Below are 20,319 nucleotides of genomic sequence, written 5' to 3' on the forward strand. Positions count from 1 at the left end.
AAAGGGCAGCCCTGCCGGAGTCCAACATGCACTGGAAACAAGTCTGACTTACTGCCGGCGATGCGAACCAAGCTCCTGCTCCGGTCGTACAGGAACCGGACGGCCCTTAGCAAAGGGCCCCGGACCCCGTACTCCCGGAGCACCCCCCACAGGACGCTGCGAGGGACACGGTCGAATGCCTTCTCCAGATCCACGAAACACGTGGACTTCAGCAAACTTAAAATTCAAAATGTTTTTAATTGAAAAAAAAAAAACTGGCCATATTTTGTTTGCTTTTGACACATCAGTGAAAGAAAGACACCCTTACCAACATGTACCCAATGTGACATTGTCACTAATGTTTCTTTAAATTTATAGTAGCAGGTTTTTTTTTACATTGTCATATCGTTACCTTTTAAGTTGATATGGTAATTATGTTGCTTATGTACACATCTAAGAATTACAGAGCAACAGTGTCATTAAAATTAATTTGGAGGCATGTTTGTATCCCCCTGATGAATGGGAGCCCATTATTCATTTGGTTTTAGCTTTATAGTTGAGGGATATATGTGGCTCTTTAGCTGCTAAATGCTCCACTATGCTCATTAGTCATTCACTGAAATGTGCATGTCATGTCATTTGGTGCTGAGCAGGGTGTTTTTTTTTTTTTTTTAACCAAAATAGTAAAGTTGCAGGCCAGCAATGAGCTGAAACGCACAGTAAAGTTCCGTAAAGTGTAGGGAGCTTCAGATTGGGGTGACAAATCTGAACAGTGACCCCTTGTCGTTATCGTCTTTTGACATATTATAAAAATGTTAGTTATCTGGCTAAAAATGTGTTTAGAGGTAGAGTTTAGTTGGACATTTTGTATTTTTAATTATCAAATGCTGCATGTTAAGGACAAAGGAAATAAAAGGCCATCAACAGACTTTGGGGTGAGCACAGAAGTTTCCCTTGTAATTCTCCCTGCATGCAAATGAACCTATACAGTATGAGTAGCAGACAGAGATGTGAACAAAAGTGCCAGAGGGTTCAGCTTTTTTTGCATGCCTGTTGCCTGTTCTGAAATTGCCTCCTGTTGTGTAGATTTATGTGTGGTTATTAATACTGAGATGAATATTATTGTGTTTGCAGCTGCATGCTGATGAGCCATTTTGAGGAGCCCAAGTTGAGTGATGATGAGGAGCCACCAACTGAGCAGGACAAGAGGAAGAAACTGGTGAGTCAAACAGAGTCGGTCAGTAAGACATGTTTTCTCTTGTTCCATTCTCATTTTAGACAAATACCTTCAGGAATGTAAGCTTTCCTTTAATTGTACTGAAGTGTCTTTCTCCCTGTCCTCTGATCACAGAAATAGTCCTCTCCTCTTTTGATATGCTTTATGCTACACAGGCACTCATAACACCAACTTAAACACTCAATAAAAATAAACCCCGTAATTGGAAGTCAGGAAAAAAAACAAACTATTTCACAAGCAAGCGCTGAAAAAGGGTGGTCACTTCATTAGTCAGGCACCAATTCCGAGCCACCTCTAAGGTTCAATAGCTACTACAGCTTTTCAGGTAGAGCACAGTAGTGGGTGCACGCTTCTGTCATAGACGCATGCTGCAAGCTATTTCAGGTAAGCATGGATGTTAAGTACCCATAAATGGACCCTCGATGGGGGATGAATACTAATTAAACAGCACACTGATACACATATGTATGTGCATGCATTCCTCTACTACTCTGTGTTGCACTGTAGGCACTCAGAAATTGTAACACTCATTCACATTATTGAAATATATTGTTTGGTTATGATGTCGCAGTCTCTTCCCGTGTGTGGTCTTGTCCAATTGACTGCCTGAGGAAAAATTAAATTTATATACAAATTAGATTTCATTGGTGCTTGAATGAAGCAATACAACCGTATTTACTTTTTAGTACAACTTTGTGCAACTCTTTCTCTCTGTGTGAGTATGTGTGTATTTGCTGGGTGGTATGTCAGCATACTTATCACCTCAGCCCAGACCCTGACTCTTTGCTCCAGGGAATAGAGAAGAGGAGACTTAAAGTCACAACTCTCTCTGCTTCCTAATGCTTGTGGGTGTGTGTGCCTAGGAGTCTGCATGAATGCATGTGTGCGAGTGAAAGGTGTGCTCACGTCAGTTTTCGGTTTGAGGCAGTAATTGATCAGGAAAGAGACCCTTGACCTTTCTGAACTTTTGCTGACACCATGTGTATATCTGTATAAAAGTCTGTGTGTGCATAAAAATACATATGTTTGTGCTAGTCTGAAAGAGGTAGTGAGAGACGGAGGATATTGTTTGTTCACTTTCTTATAACAGTAACTTTGAACTCTTGTATATGCATCAGTGCCTCACTAACAATACATCATCTGTGATGAATCCATCAGTACAATGGCATTTTACATTTAAATTTAAAGCAATCCCATCTGCATTGCCTCATTATGCTTTTGTGTACTCGCACTCAGTTAGATGAAAACTTGTGTAGTAGCTTTCATCAGAAGCCGCCATGTATATCCACCATCTCTAGGGTTAGGTGTGAGGGTCTGATGCATTGCCAGTCAGTCAGCAGGTAAGAGGCCTAGCTATGAAAACTGGCACTTGAAATGTGAAATGTCACCCTTCTGGGGATGAAGGAGCTTGGGGTAGTGGTGTAGGTGAAGCAATACCAAATAGATATACATGGGCTCACCTCAATACACAGCTTTGGTCTGGAACCAAAGTCCTGGACAGACACTGGGCTCACCCTCCTCCGGGCACTTGTGTGGATAGTCAAGATTCCCTTACTGAGCCTACTGTGTTTTTTTTTCCCCTTTAGATGCCATGCATGTTAATGATAAAGTAGACTGTGGAATACTTACTTACTGTAATTCAAATAATAGTGAAGTTACTTCGAGTGAGATGGAAGAAATGTTGCGCTTAGTAGAGCCAGACTAATACATAGGCTTAAATTTAATAATTAACCTTAAATTTCTTAATAATATTAAAAACTGTGGTCATAAGTACATTGAGTTAATTGGAGATGATCATATAGTCTTTGCCTTGACCAGGCTTGGCAGTTATTTTCTTCCTTATCTCAGAAAACACTCTTCTTTCTCTTGTATGTTCAGCATCGTGCACTGCACTAAGTGATACCAAACAGTACAATGATGACTTCTCTGGGCTGAATGAATTTAAGTACAGTAGTTTACATGAAATATCACTACAGACCACTAATTTAATAGGCTATCATTTCTAACAGGTACTGATAATTTTGTTCAGACCATTTTTAAAGATTTTTGAAGGGTAAGAAATATGAAATTGATCTCTATTCACAGTTTATTTTTTGTGGCAATCCAAAGGCAGCTATGCACAAGCTTCTAATTTAAACACTTTTGTAGGAAGAATGGAGCATAGTTTCATTGATTTGACAGGGTACCAGCACATGTAGCCATACACAAAAAATAAATTCGAGCCAGTATGAAAGAAAAAAAAAAAAAGCCAATTTTTGCCACCATTCACTTGCTTTGTGGTATTTCCTCACCTCCTTCTTGTGTAGCCTCTGCTAATCAAGCAGTCCCATAACACTCATGATATTTGTATGGTTGTGCCATTTTGTCTTGTTGAATTAGCTGTGCTGCTTCTTCCTGGACAGCCGGAACTCTCCATAAAAGATTGAGTGAATTCAGGGGAAAAGGAGAAAATACCTCGATTACTGGTCCTCCCCACACACTCCAACATTACCCTAATCACAGTCACAAATTTGCATTTCCTACAGTGGCTCTTTTATTTTAGTGTTAGGCTGACTACATTAAAGTGTTTTTAAAGCTGTTTGTGCTGCAAAGGCAGAGTAAATATGTGCAATATACATATGTAATCAATATTTTAATTCACTATATACTGGCTAAAGGTGGTGTATGTGGAGAAATACAGGTTTTTAAGAGATGGGTTATAGCACAGAGATGTTTGAGTGAGTGAGAGAGAGAGATGGCAACAAAGGGCTGGATTTGAACCATGTACATTGTGGTTCATGTTCAGCATCTTAACCGCTAAATCATGGGGGCAGGCTGTTGAACTTGTCATAATTTATTTTAGAATTGTACTATTGAAAACATAATTATTAAAGTGCTTGAAATTTACTCAGAACTTAGATTCAAAATAAATGTTACATTTTTTAAAATTTGACGGGTTTATCTCACATTTGGGAGAGTGTCATACTATACATAATTTGATTAAAAAGTAATTAGCTAGATGGTTCAAATTGACATTATGCTGTGTTTATTGATAATATTTTAATGATGGCAGATTACTAATGTCACTGCTGACAGTGTGAAAGCTAATGATTTTTGACAGCCACTAAATGAAACCTTTGGCAGCTCTCTACTGGAACTGTGTTGGTCTCAGGTGTGGCTGTGGGGAGAGTCAGTACTTATTTGCAGCCGTGCTGTTTCTTGCAGTTAACGTTACTGTTCATCAGCCCTTAATATCCCGTGAAGTTCTGAGCAGGTATCAGCAGGCCCTGTATGTTCTGTGTTCTGCCACTGAAGAGGAATAAAACATTCATCTATGAGGTTTTTTTCTGTCTGCTCTGAGCAGCTATGTATGAGATGCACAAGCTGACACTTTCATCAGTCTGTGTACTCCATATTGTACATGCTTTGGCAGCTTAAATACACCTGGTCTTTATTTTCAAGCAGATAAATATAAGCTCCTTTTGAGAAGAAAAAGCAGTTTTTACACAGTGGTATATCTCAGTATTAACACCCTGCAGCAATATATATGTTATGTGCAGCACAGAAAATACAATGTAGAGTTACTCTTTAACCCGCTGAGCTAATATTAGCTGTGCAGACTAGGACCTACCCACATAGTGCTCAGAGTACATGTGTATTAGATGATGTGGCTTATTCTGGAAATGGGAACTAAAAATGTTTGTAGGACTCCGTTATGTCATGCTCTTGGGATTTGTACATAATACACCCTATAAGTACCGCATATGTTTTAACAGTAGTGTCTGACATGGAGTGTTCCAATCTCACTTGGAATCAGAATGAAACCTCTGAAAGGTCTTATAAAATATGATGTAGAGACAAAGTAGCCTTTTGGCTCATAAGCACAATTGTTATTAGCACACAATCATAATAAAAAACTAAAACATTTAGATTGCACGTAGTAGGAGTATCCTAGATTTTTGCATTTTTACATTAGGACAACATCTCCACTGTTAGAAGGAGAAGTTAAGGAAGAAGTCTTTTTCATGCAGTGGTTGAGTTGAAGTACTGTATGTCCAGAAATCATCAGCTTTACTAAAACATCTCTAAACGTTTGTTTTGACATTTCACACAACTTTTGGTTAATATAATTTCACATCATCAAATCTAGAGCACATTAGCATACAGAGTCTTCAGCTGAAACGAAAGAGAAGTCCTTAGAGCCAAGTTCTACGTTTGAAAGTGGGCAGGGAGATTCAGCTCCTCAATGCCTGGAAATCAAAGTTAGTTATTAAGAATATTCTGAGGAACTCAGAATATTTAAAAAAAAAACATATAAAACATCCCTTCAAAATGTATCTTGGACTTGTGACCACAACACACACTATATTGTGGGTATGCCCCCACACTGAGCTCAGCGTTCCAGGCAACCAAACTGGACTTAACTGATGCTATGGTTGGGCCTTGGTCCATAATGCATCATTTGATTCTTGTGCTTCATCTACAAGGCCAGCACCATCAAAGAAGAAGAAGGCTGGGTGACATCAAAGCTTTTCTCCACTGGGTACTAATAACATGGGCTTCGTCTGTTGTGCCATGGTGGCACATGCTCACTTGAGAGAATTTTTTTTTTTTTCATAAGATACACACAGATGTACGTGCACATTCCCACATGAAAAGACAAAGATGCCCTAATACATGCAATTGTACAGGAATTACTGGGACATAATGAGAAGACAGGATGTTAAATCTGATCACTGAATAGCGTTAGAGACCATGTATGATGTGTTTCCTCATGGCCAAACATGGACCAAAATACAAGCTGTTATCTTGCATTGTGGTTTATGCCACTTGCGTGTAAGCTAGAAGGTGGGTATTATACCATAGCTGTTTTGCAGCTTACCCTCAGTGCCAGTGTACTCTGGTGGTTACGGTTTGATGTTTTAAATTATTTGAACAAGATGCTTGACTTAGTCATTTATAGCATTTTCTCAGGATGTGTAACTAATGAGTTTTCTTTTTGTCCCAAGCTATTGGGCTAATAAATTGATTTTCAAATGTGCGTTTTTCTGGGATTGGTATTTTTATATTGATAATGGGTGGTTCTTATGAAAGTATTATAAACATTACATGCACAAATACAGAACAGTTGTTTTCAGATATGAAGATGATTATTTTTAAGTCAAAAACTTCTCTTATGACAGGAGAAGCTGGCTCTGCAGCTCAAATTAAAAGCTACAAAAGAGAAATTGAGTCAAATAATAGTTTAACCACATTCAAGAATGTACTAAAAGAAAGCTTGACATGCTGTAGAAATTTTGTCCTAAATTCAGTGTAGTGTCTATGACAAAAATTTTGTCAGTGTAACCTGCATATTTTTAATGTAATGGAGGCATTCACTGCTCCATGATGCTAGATAAAGGTCATCACTTGTGGAGAAATTCCTCCGAATCAGGCAATTCTAGGGTGTCAAACTCAAAAACACAGGACAACAAATAAATTAATTTCCCTTTATTTTACTTTATTAGACAAAAGGAATAGCAAAATGCTTATTGGTCTATGACAAATTCCATTTTGTGCATCTAACTCTGCAAAACATATATTGTGCTTATGTGTTCACTTTACTTTTTTCTTAAGTAACAGGGGTTTGAAGTTTTTGACCATTGGAACTGATAAAACATAAAATAAGTTTATTTTCTCTTAGATTCTCTCAACTCTTGTGTGGAGTATAATTGACTAATATTTGATCAGTTCCTTGCCCATGTAATTCAATTGGACCTTAAGTACTACGAGAACCTCCTTCAGTAAAACTTTCTGATCTGATGGGACTTTAAAAAAGTATTGCCATTATTGTATATTTGCATGCTTAGAAATTTGAAAAGAAGATGAAGAAGTATACCATACCCAGTACATTTGCCCCGTAGCTGTGAATGGGAAACATGCAATAATTGAATGTGAAAGTGCCACTCCATTTTATTTCATTTCATTGTTCTGTGTACATTAACAACACGACTAATTGTTTCCTCAATTGGCAAACCCATGAAATGTGCATGTTTTGATGTTTAATAAAAGAAATTATGAAAATCAATACTAGCTGCATAGTTACCTAGTAGCCATCATTGTTCAGAGTGCTAAAGGTCTTAACTTACAGATATTAATTTGTTGTTGTCAGTGAATATTTTTACATTTTACTGAACAATCAGAGGTATGTATTTATAGGAAATGAATTCCAGATATCAGTTCATTCTGGGCCGAACAAAGCATTGAGGACATGCTATTTTTGCTTTATTATTGCTCCTAGTCTCACACAGACCATCTGTGTCAGCATAATTTGGTTTTGTTGAATAACGGGCTTTTTGGACAGTGTTATTTTGCAGCACGAGATATAAAGAGTCTCCATTGTGCTGCCTAAGGTTTGCAGAGCTTTCAGAATTGGTATCCATCTCTGCCACTTCTGAGCTCTACAGCCATTTGATCATGAGAGTACTGGGAGTTTCAAGCTAAGAGTTGTTGACCTGTTTTGGATATAAAACATGTTATAGCAAGCACAGTGGGTCAGGTAATTAGCAGGTATGATAAGTGATTATAGAAAAAGCACACCTGTATCTGGAAGGTCAGAACTACAGTCCAGTTCACAGTAAAAAAGGAAAATATCAGCTGCCTCATAAAGACAAAATCTTTTTATGCCAAGTTCCAGTCAGGTGAAGAATGCAAGAACATTTCCAAGGCACTGAATATATACCACAATATGGGTATGCAGAATAATCATGAAACAGCGACCTAGAGCAAGCCAATGTCAGCTCAGTGTCGCTGATAAAACAGCACTATTGAGGGTGGTAACAAAGAGGTCTAACGCAGTGATGCAATGTATTTCTGACACAATATTTAGATTGTTGTACTACACAGTATGTGCTTTTTCACAGCTGTGACATTTTTTTATTCTCTATGACAATATAGATCTTTTTCTCAGAAGACGTTTTGATTTAAAGCAGGAAATTCACAGGTGTAATTATTAGCATTAATAATGACTCAGTTCTGTAAAGTGTCTCAGTAAGCTATGAGCCAGCATGCACAATACCAGGACCATCATTTTCCATTATCGTTTTTTTTTCTTTCATCTTTAATGCTATTAAGTGCACCTGTGTTTTTCCTGCTGTGACGTGTCAAAATGTCTGGCATGAAAAGTGTCAAAGTCTATACACACCCGAGATAAACCCACACAGGAGATTTTAATTATAAATCACAAAAATAACACTTATTAGTAAAATACGTGGAGTTCAGTGACTGGACTTATTTCCAGCATAGCTTGGCCCATCTTCAACCTTAACAAAGGTCTAATCAGCCAGCATAAATGACAACATTTGCGAGTGTGTGTGGGTCCTTTACAGATTGTGAGATGACTGTTAGAGTAGGCCTAAACATTTATTGTTGGTGTTGTCATACTGATTAAGTTGTTCCATGGTGGCATCTTAACAAGAGTCACATCTGCTGTAATAAAGCGTAGCCAGATATTAAAATGTAATGCATGCACCAAAGGGAATTTTTAAATCATTTTGCCCACATACGTCTGCGCCAGTGTTTGTTAAATTATATAATCACCATATGTAATTTAGTTGACTTGCAGGCCATCTGCTTTTCTGCACTTAGAAGGATTTTGTTAACAATGCATATAAGATGACACCTAACGGCACCATTACTTTACCGTAGGTCAAGACAAGCAAGGCCTGTGTGTATTTTGCCTATTGGTTGATGTTGATGAAATACTTAGACTCTCAGCTGAAGCTGTTTTTAGACTTCTGCATTACTGCATATACTGGAAAATGCGTCTGTTGTTCAGAGACAGTTGCATTTCATTTATATCTGTATGAACCTCACACATCAAAGTACAGAAAAGAAGAAAATGTCAGGAAATGGAAATAATAGAGATTTTGAGCCAGGCTCAAAGCTGTTATAATTGCCCTCCTAGAACTGGTATTATGCCACGTTTTTAAGTGGTATTTTTTTCAGGCGAGCATGTAACCATTTAGATTGAGAATAGGTGGTCAGTCTAGCCAAGTAATGCCAATTTGCTCGGATATTTTCAGAGAGGTAAGTACCAGCTAGTAGACTAGCAGGCAGCTATGTCTCTGTCAGAGCAGAGTTGGATCAACCATTTGGTGTGCAGGATGCATTGCTTCACGCAATGCATAGTTGAGATTTGGGAGGTGTGTACAGCAGGTCGGCTACAACAGTGAGAGACTTATGTTTACCCATAAACCCCTTTGCTGCATAGGTACACATCGATGCCCACACACAGTTGTGGACAAGTCTAAATTAGCTGTAAGGCAACGTTGTTACATGTCTCAGCCTGTTCATTCATGTAAAGCCTGTTGGAGATTGAAGCTGTGGCCATAGAAGAGATGGCTGCATAAGAGACAGTACAGGCATTTTGAATAACAAGTTATTCATTTGGAGAAACTTCTTACTTTGGAGAATGTTCCCAGTTAGCATCCATGAACCCAGGTAGTTTGGGTGTAGTCTGCCTTTTTTAAAATACAAGCAGCATTCCTAGAACAAATTAAAATTGCCTATTTAAGAGTCAGTATGTGAAGGACTGAGCAGAGCCATGTATAGAGGCTGGAAGTTTAAAAAAAAGTGGGGTAATACTCATTCCTAGTGTGGAAATTGGACTGGAGATGAAACTTTTACTATGGTGACTTTGCAGCACCTCTTTACAAGCATAATAGCATCAAATGTGTGTATTTTACAAGCAAGGTGGTGGACCTACACCTTTAAAACATTGCTTCACGGTACTAGTAGCGGTTACACACTTCATAGGGGGCCTCAAAATCACTTTTTATTCAATAATCATTATATGTGGAGACTGTCTGTCTGTGCAATGATCAGGAAAAGCAGTGCTCCAACACTCCGGTAATTTCTTGACCCTAGAAGTTTGCTTTGCACATCTGTGTAGTATTTGGTGTAAAATGCAGAGTACACACTGCACAGGTGAAAGGTTGATTCACATAAGGCAGTGGTGGGCAGTGTTAGACTTTGCGCTAAGAATAGATCTTAGAACCACATCTGTTTCCAGTGACTGCCGCTTTCATGATTTTATCAACAAGAGCAAACTAAATACATGGAGTGAATGTGCAGCGATGGCGGAATGTGAGTAGATAATCATTTTAACAAATCACTCTCTAGCCAGTAGAGGCATGTAAAAAATTATATGCGTATCTGTTGTCCACAGTTGCTTTATTTTGTACTGTATGCGAAAAGCTCATCTTTCAGTTTATTAAATCCCTGCAGTAATCTGAAGGCAGCCGGCCACTCGTACAGTATGTTGATAAATCTACACCCACTGATTTGAGAAATGCTGTGCCATTACGCACAGCTGTCTACTGTGTTTAACCAAAATAGCTGGTGCGCTTGGAGATGCCTACACAATAAACATTGTTGCACTAATTTCTGTTGACATCATTAATGTTAAATCTTCGGTTTAAAACTTATCTCGAATTGACATGAAAATATTTCGATGTAGTTATGATACTATTATGAGTGTCCCTTATGGCATTTAAATAAGTTTCAAACTGCAAAAGTCACTGATTGCATCCTTCCACTCCTGAGTCCCATCTTCCTAATGCAGAAATGGGTCCTTCAGCGCCTGCCAGATGGCACAGCAGATTTCAGACAGGATGTTGCATATCACTGTTTGACCCATCTTGTTACTCAAAGCCTCAGTTGGAAGAATCCCCAGAGTTGCAGCCAATCGCTCTGACAAATCTACTAGAACAGCATGAAGGTTTAAACTCAAGTCAAATAAGTTGTTTTAAATTGCCAGAATGATTTATAGACATTTATTAGACAATCAAGACTATCCTGCAGGTTCTATAGTGTCATTCTCAAACTAATTTTGTTTACGTTTGAGTTTAAACGGAATAAAAATAAAGGAACTAGCAGCTTGCATGGAATTGCTGAGAACATGATTATAAATTAAGCTGTTTCAAAAAATTATGAAGCTGAGGACTCCATGCATTTGTTTTACAGTATTTTGGCACACATTTCATCTGGTTCACAAACAGACAACAACAAAGTCCAAGTAAACGTCTCCCTCAAACCAGTTTTTATTTAATTAGTAATTTGTTTAATTTTTATCTGTTGCAACTTACATCTGAGAAGTAAAGGACTTATTAAATGAAAGATGTGAATTGAAACGAGCATAAGAAGGTTCATTGTAAATCAAAGCAAAGACAAATCAACTTTTTTTGACTGTCAACTTTCATCTAAGGTTTCATGATTATTCTGTTTTGTTGTGAAACAGAGGTTCTTCATAACCAACTGATGATAATTACTCGATAAAGAAATTTGTTTTATATCTCTAAAATGCATATTACCACATTTTTTGTATAAAATATGTACTGTCATTTAACCGTCTACTTTCACAGCCCTTCGGGGGTTTGCTGCTGAGAAGCAACCCCACAGCCTAATGCTGCCACCACCATGTACAGTAGATGGTGTGTCTGTCCATGTGGAGTGGCCTTTACTAATTAATAATTAATATAAGCCTTTATGAAGTTTTTGTCTCAACTGAACTTATACCTATTAAAATGTATAGCTCTTCTATGTTTTTTTCTTCCATATTTGTGGCGTGTACTTGTGTACATATGCACATGCATGCACACCTACACTCAAAGATATGTGCACCCTTATGACAGACTGCTAGCGGGCTCTTATATTTACGCCCTCTAGTACAATACTAATTAGGGTATTACAATTTGTGCCGCCTCATTTGGCGAGGAAATTACTGCAATCAAGTTCTAATCCGCCCTCTAAGTCAATAGACCATGAACTAATGAAACCTCAGGAAAGGAGAGGTGTGTGTTTGAGAGGGGTATCTCGCATGCCCCTTCTGTTCTTGCCCTTGTTTCTCTATGACCAGACCTCTCCTGTCCTACGCTTTTTAAATTCCACTTGTGTGGGGCTTTCTTGATGATTATTTAATGCTGCTGTCTATTTTTTGTATGGTTGATCAGTCTTTGTCCCTCAATATAATAATGCTGATGAATGTACATGACCTTATGTCTCAGCTCACTGTTCTGTCTCACTTGGTTTTGTTTCTGTTCCAAAGTATCTAGTCATTGAAGTTTAGGACCCACTTGTTATTTAGGCCTTGTCCTCACTAATATGAATGAATTTCAGAATGTTGTTTGCACACTGAAGTACTTTACATCCACACTTCAGGGGTTTTCAAAATGTTTGCCATCAATACTGAAATACCACAACAAAGGAAACTGAATATTGGTAAAGCTCTACTTCTTGCTTTGTGTTGTTGCTACCATCTAGATAACACCATGATTGGGAAGATGGGGTTTTCTGATAATCATGGGTGGTTATTCCACTTGGCTTTATCAGGGTAAAGCTTTGTTCTGTTTCCAGCTGTGTGGTTGTCTGTTCTGTGTTGCAGCATAACCAATCACAAATAAGCTGTCCTGGGCTTTGGCAGCGCTTCATTAGTGATTTTGGTCTTTTTCTGAGGTTTGTTTTATGAAGAAGCTTTTGATGCCATTTTGAACAACAAACCTGTTTTTTCTTTTATAATATCTAACTCCTGAAGGTACACTAATCCCCCCTCTGTTTAAACCTACAGTTTTGTTAGAAAACTCTTTCAGCATGTACCCAGGTTCTGTTCTTCTCCATCCAGTTGGCACCATTAGGGTTATCTCACAAAGAGAGGGGACATCCTTGGCTTGCAAGTCAATTTTGAGAAGAGGGTACAGTACTATCATGGAGCTGTGAAACTGCTTTCACCGCAGATCAGTTGTGCACATGACAACACTGCTCATAGAAAAACTGCAGGTGCCAAAACGTTTCTTACCTGCGGACAATCTTAGTAATGTCAGTACAGATGGAACAAGTGCTAAAAATAGGTAGAGGTGAGGTAAAAGCAGCCATACGTTTGCTGCTGTGGGTGCACATCATCATCATTATCATCGTTTTAATTACAAATTTTATTTTCTAAGCAGATCTCACCTACTGCTCTGTTCTCTCTTTGCTGCTTTCCCCCCCTCTTCATCTACTCCACTTTCTTAACCTCTTATATGTATCTTTGTTTTGATCCTGTCTCGTTTATCTTCTACTCTTTCTGAGACACGAAGACCACCACTCCTTTATCAGTAAGCCACAGCAGGGTGGATGTCGCTCTCTTTCTGTTAGTTCCTCCGATCATCACTCCTATGTCTGTTGTTTTTCTCAAGCCTTCACTCATCTCATCTTTTCTATACCTGCAATTTTGCCTTGACAGGAATATTTGGTTTTTGCACCTTCAGGTTGGTTGTGCTCCTTATCTTCATGCAGATTAGTTTTGTCCGTTCACTTTATTCCTTGGTCATTTTTCCTCTCCCTCGTTTCCCTCTACTTAGTATGTTGTTGTAGCTACACTATTCCACAGGGCAAAACACACATTTTTTCATTAGACCTCTTCTCCTCCCCATCTTTCTGTTGCTTTTATCTTTTCCTCACACATCCACCCGCATTACTCTCCCGTGTCATCTTCCCTGACAGTCCAAACTTTTAAAGTGTTAAACTACTACTTTTTTCTTTCCACGTTTGGCTTATTTTTTTTAAATAGGCTTAAATAAACTGATATGTTAATCAACAGTTTCAGCAAATGCATTTTATTGACAGTAAAGTGATTGCAGTTTTATCCTTTATCCCACTTTTCACCCGAAGAATAAAATTTTTAAAATTATTTATTGTATACCAAAATAAAAAGTGTTTGAAATTATTTCTGGACTTAATGTTTCTCTCAGCCTGAAAAGAGCTAGCTATCCCATGCAAAGATTTTTTTCAGTGTGAAGTAAAGCTGCTGCAGTTGTAACATGCTATGTACCACATTAACATTACAACAGCTGAGGGACTTAATTAATAAGGTCCACCTCATGCCCCAAGAGAAGAGTCAGAGAGAAGCCCAGCCCGATGTATCTATTTTGTGTAAGGTCAAACTGGAGAAATGGCTGTGCAGACACCATAGTAACCATGGTTTCCATGTGTAACAGCAGCAAAGTTTACATAGGACAGTCAGTGAGGCTATTGGTGAATTGACGTATGTGAGAGAGAGAGACGAGTCTTTAACAAGAATTAAATCAGAATCCAGAACAACACTGTTCTGGCCTTTTGGAGCAGTATTGATCTCATCTGATTTGTGCTTAGTGCATGTATAGAGTTTTGTGTGGTATCAGATGTCATCATATATGCACTGATGAATTTAACATCTGCCTGTAGTGTAATCCACTAAACCATCATGCTTACACAATGCAGTTATTAGTATACACTGTAATACCGTACATCATACAGCCACAGTTCATTTAATTACACCAAAATGAGTTTGTTCTCTCTCTCTCTCTCACACACACACACATACACACACACACACACACACACACACATTCTCCTGCACAGTAGTGTGTTTGCAGCTAAATATCAGGCACCATGGGATATGAGAAGAAGCTGAAAAAGTAGAGGTTGCATCATTAACTCCAGTTAGCAACTGCCTGCCTCAATTAATTTCCTATGATACTGCCTGCAACAGTGCAAATGTGCTTTTCCACTGAATAGAGCCAATAGCGATGAAAGAATTACTGGAGAGGTCGAGAGGTTAGCAATTAGATTCTTAATTGTCATTTGATCACCTGTTTAGTTGTAGCAACAGCTTAATCCCAGATTTTCTCATGCAAACAGTATCTACATGTAGCTGCTTTTAAATACCACTGTGCTTGCCTTTGTGTGGGCCTGTCATTCAGAGAGCTTAGGTGCTAAACATATCTCAGTTGTTGGCACACTTGTGTGTCTGTGTACTAGATGTGTGTTCACTAGTGGGAGCAGTTTAAAAATCATGGCACCGGCTGATGGTTTTGCAGTAATGACATGGGACTGATTTAGTTTGCTTTGTAAAAGGGCAGCATTAGTTTGGGATTAGACTAGAGATGAGGTTTTTTACAGGCCCTGTCATTTCATCTGTCTCTCTTCATCTCTCTCCTCTCATGTTGCCCACTCTCTTTACTCCCCTTCTCTTTCTTGAACAAAGCGGATAGCTGTGATTGCCATTCTCTCTGCATCCCACGTCAGGTTTTTTTTTTTTTGTCCGTTGCTTTCTTTACGGTATTCTCTGCTGTAACGTCATCGGGCCAGTTCCTGGTAACCTCTCGTTTCGCACGACAATGCTCCTACCTCGTTAGATTTGCATTTCCTTTTTGCCTCTTTCTTAACTCCCTCTCACCTATTATCTCTGCTTAGCAGTCACATCCTCACCACTTCTTGCCTTGTACTTCTTTTGTTCTTTCTCCTCTACTTCTCATCTTTTCATCTCTGGGTCTGTTTTCCCAGAGAGATGACAGTAAATCATGGTTATCATTCTTGTTGGTAGCTTCCACTCTTCAGATTGGTTTGTATCAGTGCTGTTTTGTGCGCAGTCTCAGCACAAAACATCTTGCTCTTTATTTCAGCACCCTGTCATCAGCTGTCTAAAACATTTTGCTTTTAAGGTCACGTGTACTCATAAAATCCTGTTTAGTCTGTTAATCATGATTTAATTGTATAGTCATCTGTTGCATGTTCTTCTTGTATTGTCCTTTTCAATTTACACTTCTGCATTAGCTTTTAGAGCTGCTCATTCCTGTACACGCTGTCACAGGCATGCACGCACTTATTTGTAATCTCTTCTCATTGTGCAGAGGGTCATTCAGTTACATATGATGCACATAGTCCCCTTTAATTGGATACATTGTTGTTGACACATTACACACTGTGCCTTCAGACTTTTAATTGCCTGTGTTGCTACTAGACCAGAACTAAAGTCTGATATTATCTATATTTACTGGGATTTGTGCAGACATGTATCATGAATGTTTTTACAATTAGATGTCTAAGAGGATCATAATGATCAAAAAATGCTGAGAAACATTTTGATATTTAGCTCCCAACAATAAACCTTGTTGGTTTTACTGTAGCTGTGAGGATGCATACCATAATATAATGCTTTCCATAACCCCTTACACCAACAGTAACCATTGCAACCAAGTCCCTAACACCCAAGCTAAACCTAATTCTAACCTTAAATCTTAAATCATGAGCCCTGATTGCACCAGAGGAACTTCCCCAGGCTTTGGCCCTGTTGTGGAAATGCACATCGCAATGTGCCTGAGGGTCTTTTACCCCAGGGACAGTTCATGAGCCTTGGTTCCTGGGAAATGCAGCTGAAGTCTTAACTCCCCATCAGCCCTTTGTAGTTGAGGACTGGTTCAAATGCCCTCACTGTGCTATAATGTCATCACAACATTGATATCAAAATGAAATGTGCGCACACTGCTACAGTATAAAGAGGTGTGTATACACACATCAGTAGAGGATAGTCCTATACAGAAACACACCCACCCATTGAGTAGGTCCTTGTGCTAAAGGTAATTATGCAGGTTAGATGACAGCTTTTCCATGAAGCCACTCTTCAACAGTCGCTCTTCACTAAGTTGATTGCACTGTAATGACAAAAAACTAATTAGCATGACAAGTATTCTTTCCAGTGATTGGCTTGAGAACAAGAGTTGTCATTACAATATTCAGATTCTCAGAGGACACAGAATTTTTATTTTCACATCTTTGGGCTCTGTGCGAGTAAGAGCACACAAGCTTGCCCAAACGTTTGTGACTTTGTGAATGTTGGATGATAAAGGAAGTTCAGTCACTGAGGGAACGTGTGTTGCTTCAGTTCACTACTCTGACCTGCTTTCATAAGGTTGGAGGAGGGTCAAGCAACATCACGTGATAAAAATAATTGATCTGTGCGGAAATCAAAGCAAACTCGAGTGAAAGAGCCAAAATCAAGCTGCATTTACACACCATACACTGACAAAATGTATCACTGTAAAATTCTGATATACGACATACAGTTTTTAAAAAATCATAATTACCTTGTTTAAATACTGGGTAATATAGAAAAATATTTTTTAAGCTGGCCACACTGCATGTGGATTGTGGAGTGGTGTTCCTACATGCCCCACTAATTTATTTCCTAACAGAGTCCAGGTTTTCAAATTTTTCCATACTGTTGTTTGCCTCTGCAGAAATTAAATAACATATTCTTGCCCACAGAAATGTGTCAGCCCTCCAACTTTTTTTTTGCTTTTCACTCTACTGTCAAGGATTATTTTTCCAGTGCTATCTTCAGTGTAAGATGAATGGCAGCAGCTGCATGTACTAAATTATCTTCTCTAGTGCAACTTTTGTTGGATGTATACGTCAACGTTGGAAATGGTAAAGTGTGAGAGCTGCTTTTTTTTCTTTCACAAACTTTTTTGACAAAGCCAAACAAAAATAGAGTGAGGATATTATTTATGAAAGTCCTTTTCAACTGCTCTTGCAGGTACGTTATATTGCCACTTTTAACATTAATTGATAGAATAAAGAGTGAGTAGTGTTTTTACTTTTTGTTGAGCAGTGTAATTCTGTTACTTAATGACCTGAATGTTCTTTCATGCACTTTTGTAGCTTTTTTTCCCCCTAAAAATTCAGTGTAAAATGTTTTATCTAGGTCGTCGACAAATGCCTTAATTTATCTGATTTGTGATTCAGTGTGCAGTACTACCAGTGAAAGGGAAATTTCACTTTGATTAAATACTTTGAATGCTGGTATGTCTGACAGTGCATGAGAGAGAATATGGGCAGCTCATTTATTTCCAGTAAATAAAATATCTTTGTGTAACCCCTGGTCTTTCACGTACAGCTATCTTGGAGACACTTCCTCAAGTGACAACCTGTCTTTTTGATTTTTTTTTCCCCTCTTCATTTACTTTGCCCCATACAGTTGGCCCTGGAGGACCCGGTGCACAGCGTTTCTCTCCAGCAGTTTGTCTATGAGAAGCTGAAGGCGCAGCAGGCTCTGATGGGGGACGAGGGCTTTGGGGTCCTGATGGAGAGCGTGGACACAGAGCTTGTCAGGCAGCTCCAGGAGTTCCTCCAAGGCTTCTGAATCACATCTACAATCTTCATTACCTTACACAAACATCTTTGCCTAATGCTACCCTCTCCCCCATTTTAAAATGTGCTGGAAAGGCTAACAATCTGCCCAACATGTGGACACCCTCTACCCGTGCTATGCCTTATCTATATCCAGACCTAGCCTTGTCGACTGTCCTCAACTAAACCCCCTTTGCCCCTTTCTCTCGTATCTAGATTCCTTACATACTTTTGTGGGTGTTTTAAAATGTCAAAGTTCAGTCACATTCTTTGAAACACCCAGGTAAAAACATCACCACACTAGAGCTTCCATTCAGTTAATCTAGTTTCTTCTCTTTCTGTGGTTTTTACCTTGAAATGGGTAGAAAATAGGATGGATTGTATAGAAGTCAGAGGTGTTAAGGGGTATACTGCAAAAATCATCTGCAGGTGCCAGAGCAAGGGCCTAGGACTATTTTCTATGGCAAAACATACAGATTGTAGCTGAAATGTGGACAAACCAAACCTGAAGGACCTAACGCAGTGTTTACAGAATCTATAAGAGGAAAAAAAAGAAATGTAATTTTGTATGTATGTAAAGTATGGATATTCTGCATGATGATATTTTAAATTTTAGTTTATTTTTACAGTGCTGATGTCTTTCATTTAAAAAAAAATATTTTGTCATAACCAGAGGTCAAGTCAAACTACTGAGAGAAGTGTTTTTTCTTTCTTTCTGATTTGATTTGTCAAGAAGTTTTGACTGTAAAATGGGTGATTTTTATTTTATTTTATTTTTTAAGTGTTTATTTGTAGGAGTGCTGAACCACATTTCTATGTATATACATACTGCTGCTAATTGGTGGTGTGTCGGAGCACTTTAACAACCAAAAACTTTCACATTTTTTTTCATCTTTTCCTTAATGGTACATCTTCACACATCAGACCTTGGAGCAGTGTAAGCAGGATTGTGCTGAAGTTGCGCTGAGATCCTCATGTTGAGTTGTTGCCATTTATAGCGTCTCAGTGCTATCTTGTACAATATAAGGACTGACTGAAAATGGTAACATGCCATTGAGCTGTCTTCACTGTTTCATTTGATGAATTCTGGCCTAAGAGGCTGTTAAAAAGTCACATTTTGAGTCGCTGTGACTTTTTCTATAAGTAAAAATACATTACTGTTAGAAAAAGCTATGTGTAGGTGCTCGGCTGCCCTGCCATTTTTTCTGATTTGATTTATCGTTGAAGACTTTATAATGGTGGAGATGAAGATTTGATATTTGATTTGACAGAAGGACCTGTTTTTCTCATAGGTTATTATTTTGAAATTTAGCAAACTTATATTATGAAGAAAAGTAATAAATTGCTGTGTATTGGCACTTAAGCTCTAATAATTGAAATACATGTGGCATATGTGAAATATGCTATAAAAATGTATTTGTTGTAATTTGACATTCGGAGGAAAAAGTGAGATGTTAAACAATGTGGGTCTACTCACTGCCGTTATAATCTATTCGTCTGGATTAACATGGTTGTCTTTGCTCTCATTGGTCAACCTTCCTGGGGAGGAGATAATCCTGATATTAGCTTCTTTCACACTGTGATAGAATTGAGTAGCAGTCAGAATTATGGCCTTATGCTTTCAGCCTTACCTATTCTTGAAACTCAGAAAAAAAAAAAACTTTCTTACTACTACACTCATTTCCTAACTAGTTTAACAGTAGAAGATTTCTGTAGTCATATTTTGTTAAGGGTGACGAGTTTTGAACACAACACACAGTAGAGTGATGTTTTGGGGTTACGAATTTGCTTATGTTTCAGTAAGAAATTATCATTTTTTGCTTTTTTTCAAAGCCTTCAATAAAATGCAGTGATCAGGCTAAGTATTAGTCTGTGTATTTTCATTACTGATTTTAAAATGCATGTAACTGAAAACAAGAATCCTATTAAGTTCTTCCTATTGTTTATCTGCTGTCCACTTCTTTAGAGTATGGTTATTAGAAGCAGATCAGACCACCATGACACAGAGTAATAACTGATTGATGGACTTGAAGAGAGACGGTTACTCAGAACGTGCACCAACCTAAATGTCGACGGCACTAAAAAGAGAACAGAGGAGCATCTGGGTGCAATGAAAGAGCAATATGATGGTAAGCATAACTTGCACCGACATAAAAACT

At 38.3% G+C, this 20,319-nt stretch overlaps 1 protein-coding gene across 2 annotated transcripts in view; it reads left to right on the plus strand.

Annotated features, from left to right (window-relative positions):
- ipo11 (importin 11) overlaps nucleotides 1-20,014 on the plus strand; it is a 108,758-nt gene extending 88,744 nt beyond the window's left edge. Inside the window, exons 29-30 of one of the 2 annotated variants that reach the window (XM_020593722.1) lie at nucleotides 1,114-1,198; nucleotides 18,009-20,014. In XM_020593722.1, coding sequence (XP_020449378.1) covers nucleotides 1,114-1,198; nucleotides 18,009-18,173 — 250 coding nt within the window. In that variant the 3' untranslated portion in view covers nucleotides 18,174-20,014. Of the gene's footprint in view, nucleotides 1-1,113; nucleotides 1,199-3,595; nucleotides 4,043-18,008 lie in introns of those variants that run through there. The other variant, XM_020593723.1, reaches the window with a different exon arrangement.
- Nucleotides 20,015-20,319: the final 305 nt, after the last annotated feature.

This window comes from Monopterus albus, unplaced genomic scaffold, assembly GCF_001952655.1.
Source record: "Monopterus albus unplaced genomic scaffold, M_albus_1.0 scaffold20.1, whole genome shotgun sequence".
In the NCBI taxonomy this organism is placed as follows: Eukaryota; Metazoa; Chordata; class Actinopteri; order Synbranchiformes; family Synbranchidae; genus Monopterus; species Monopterus albus.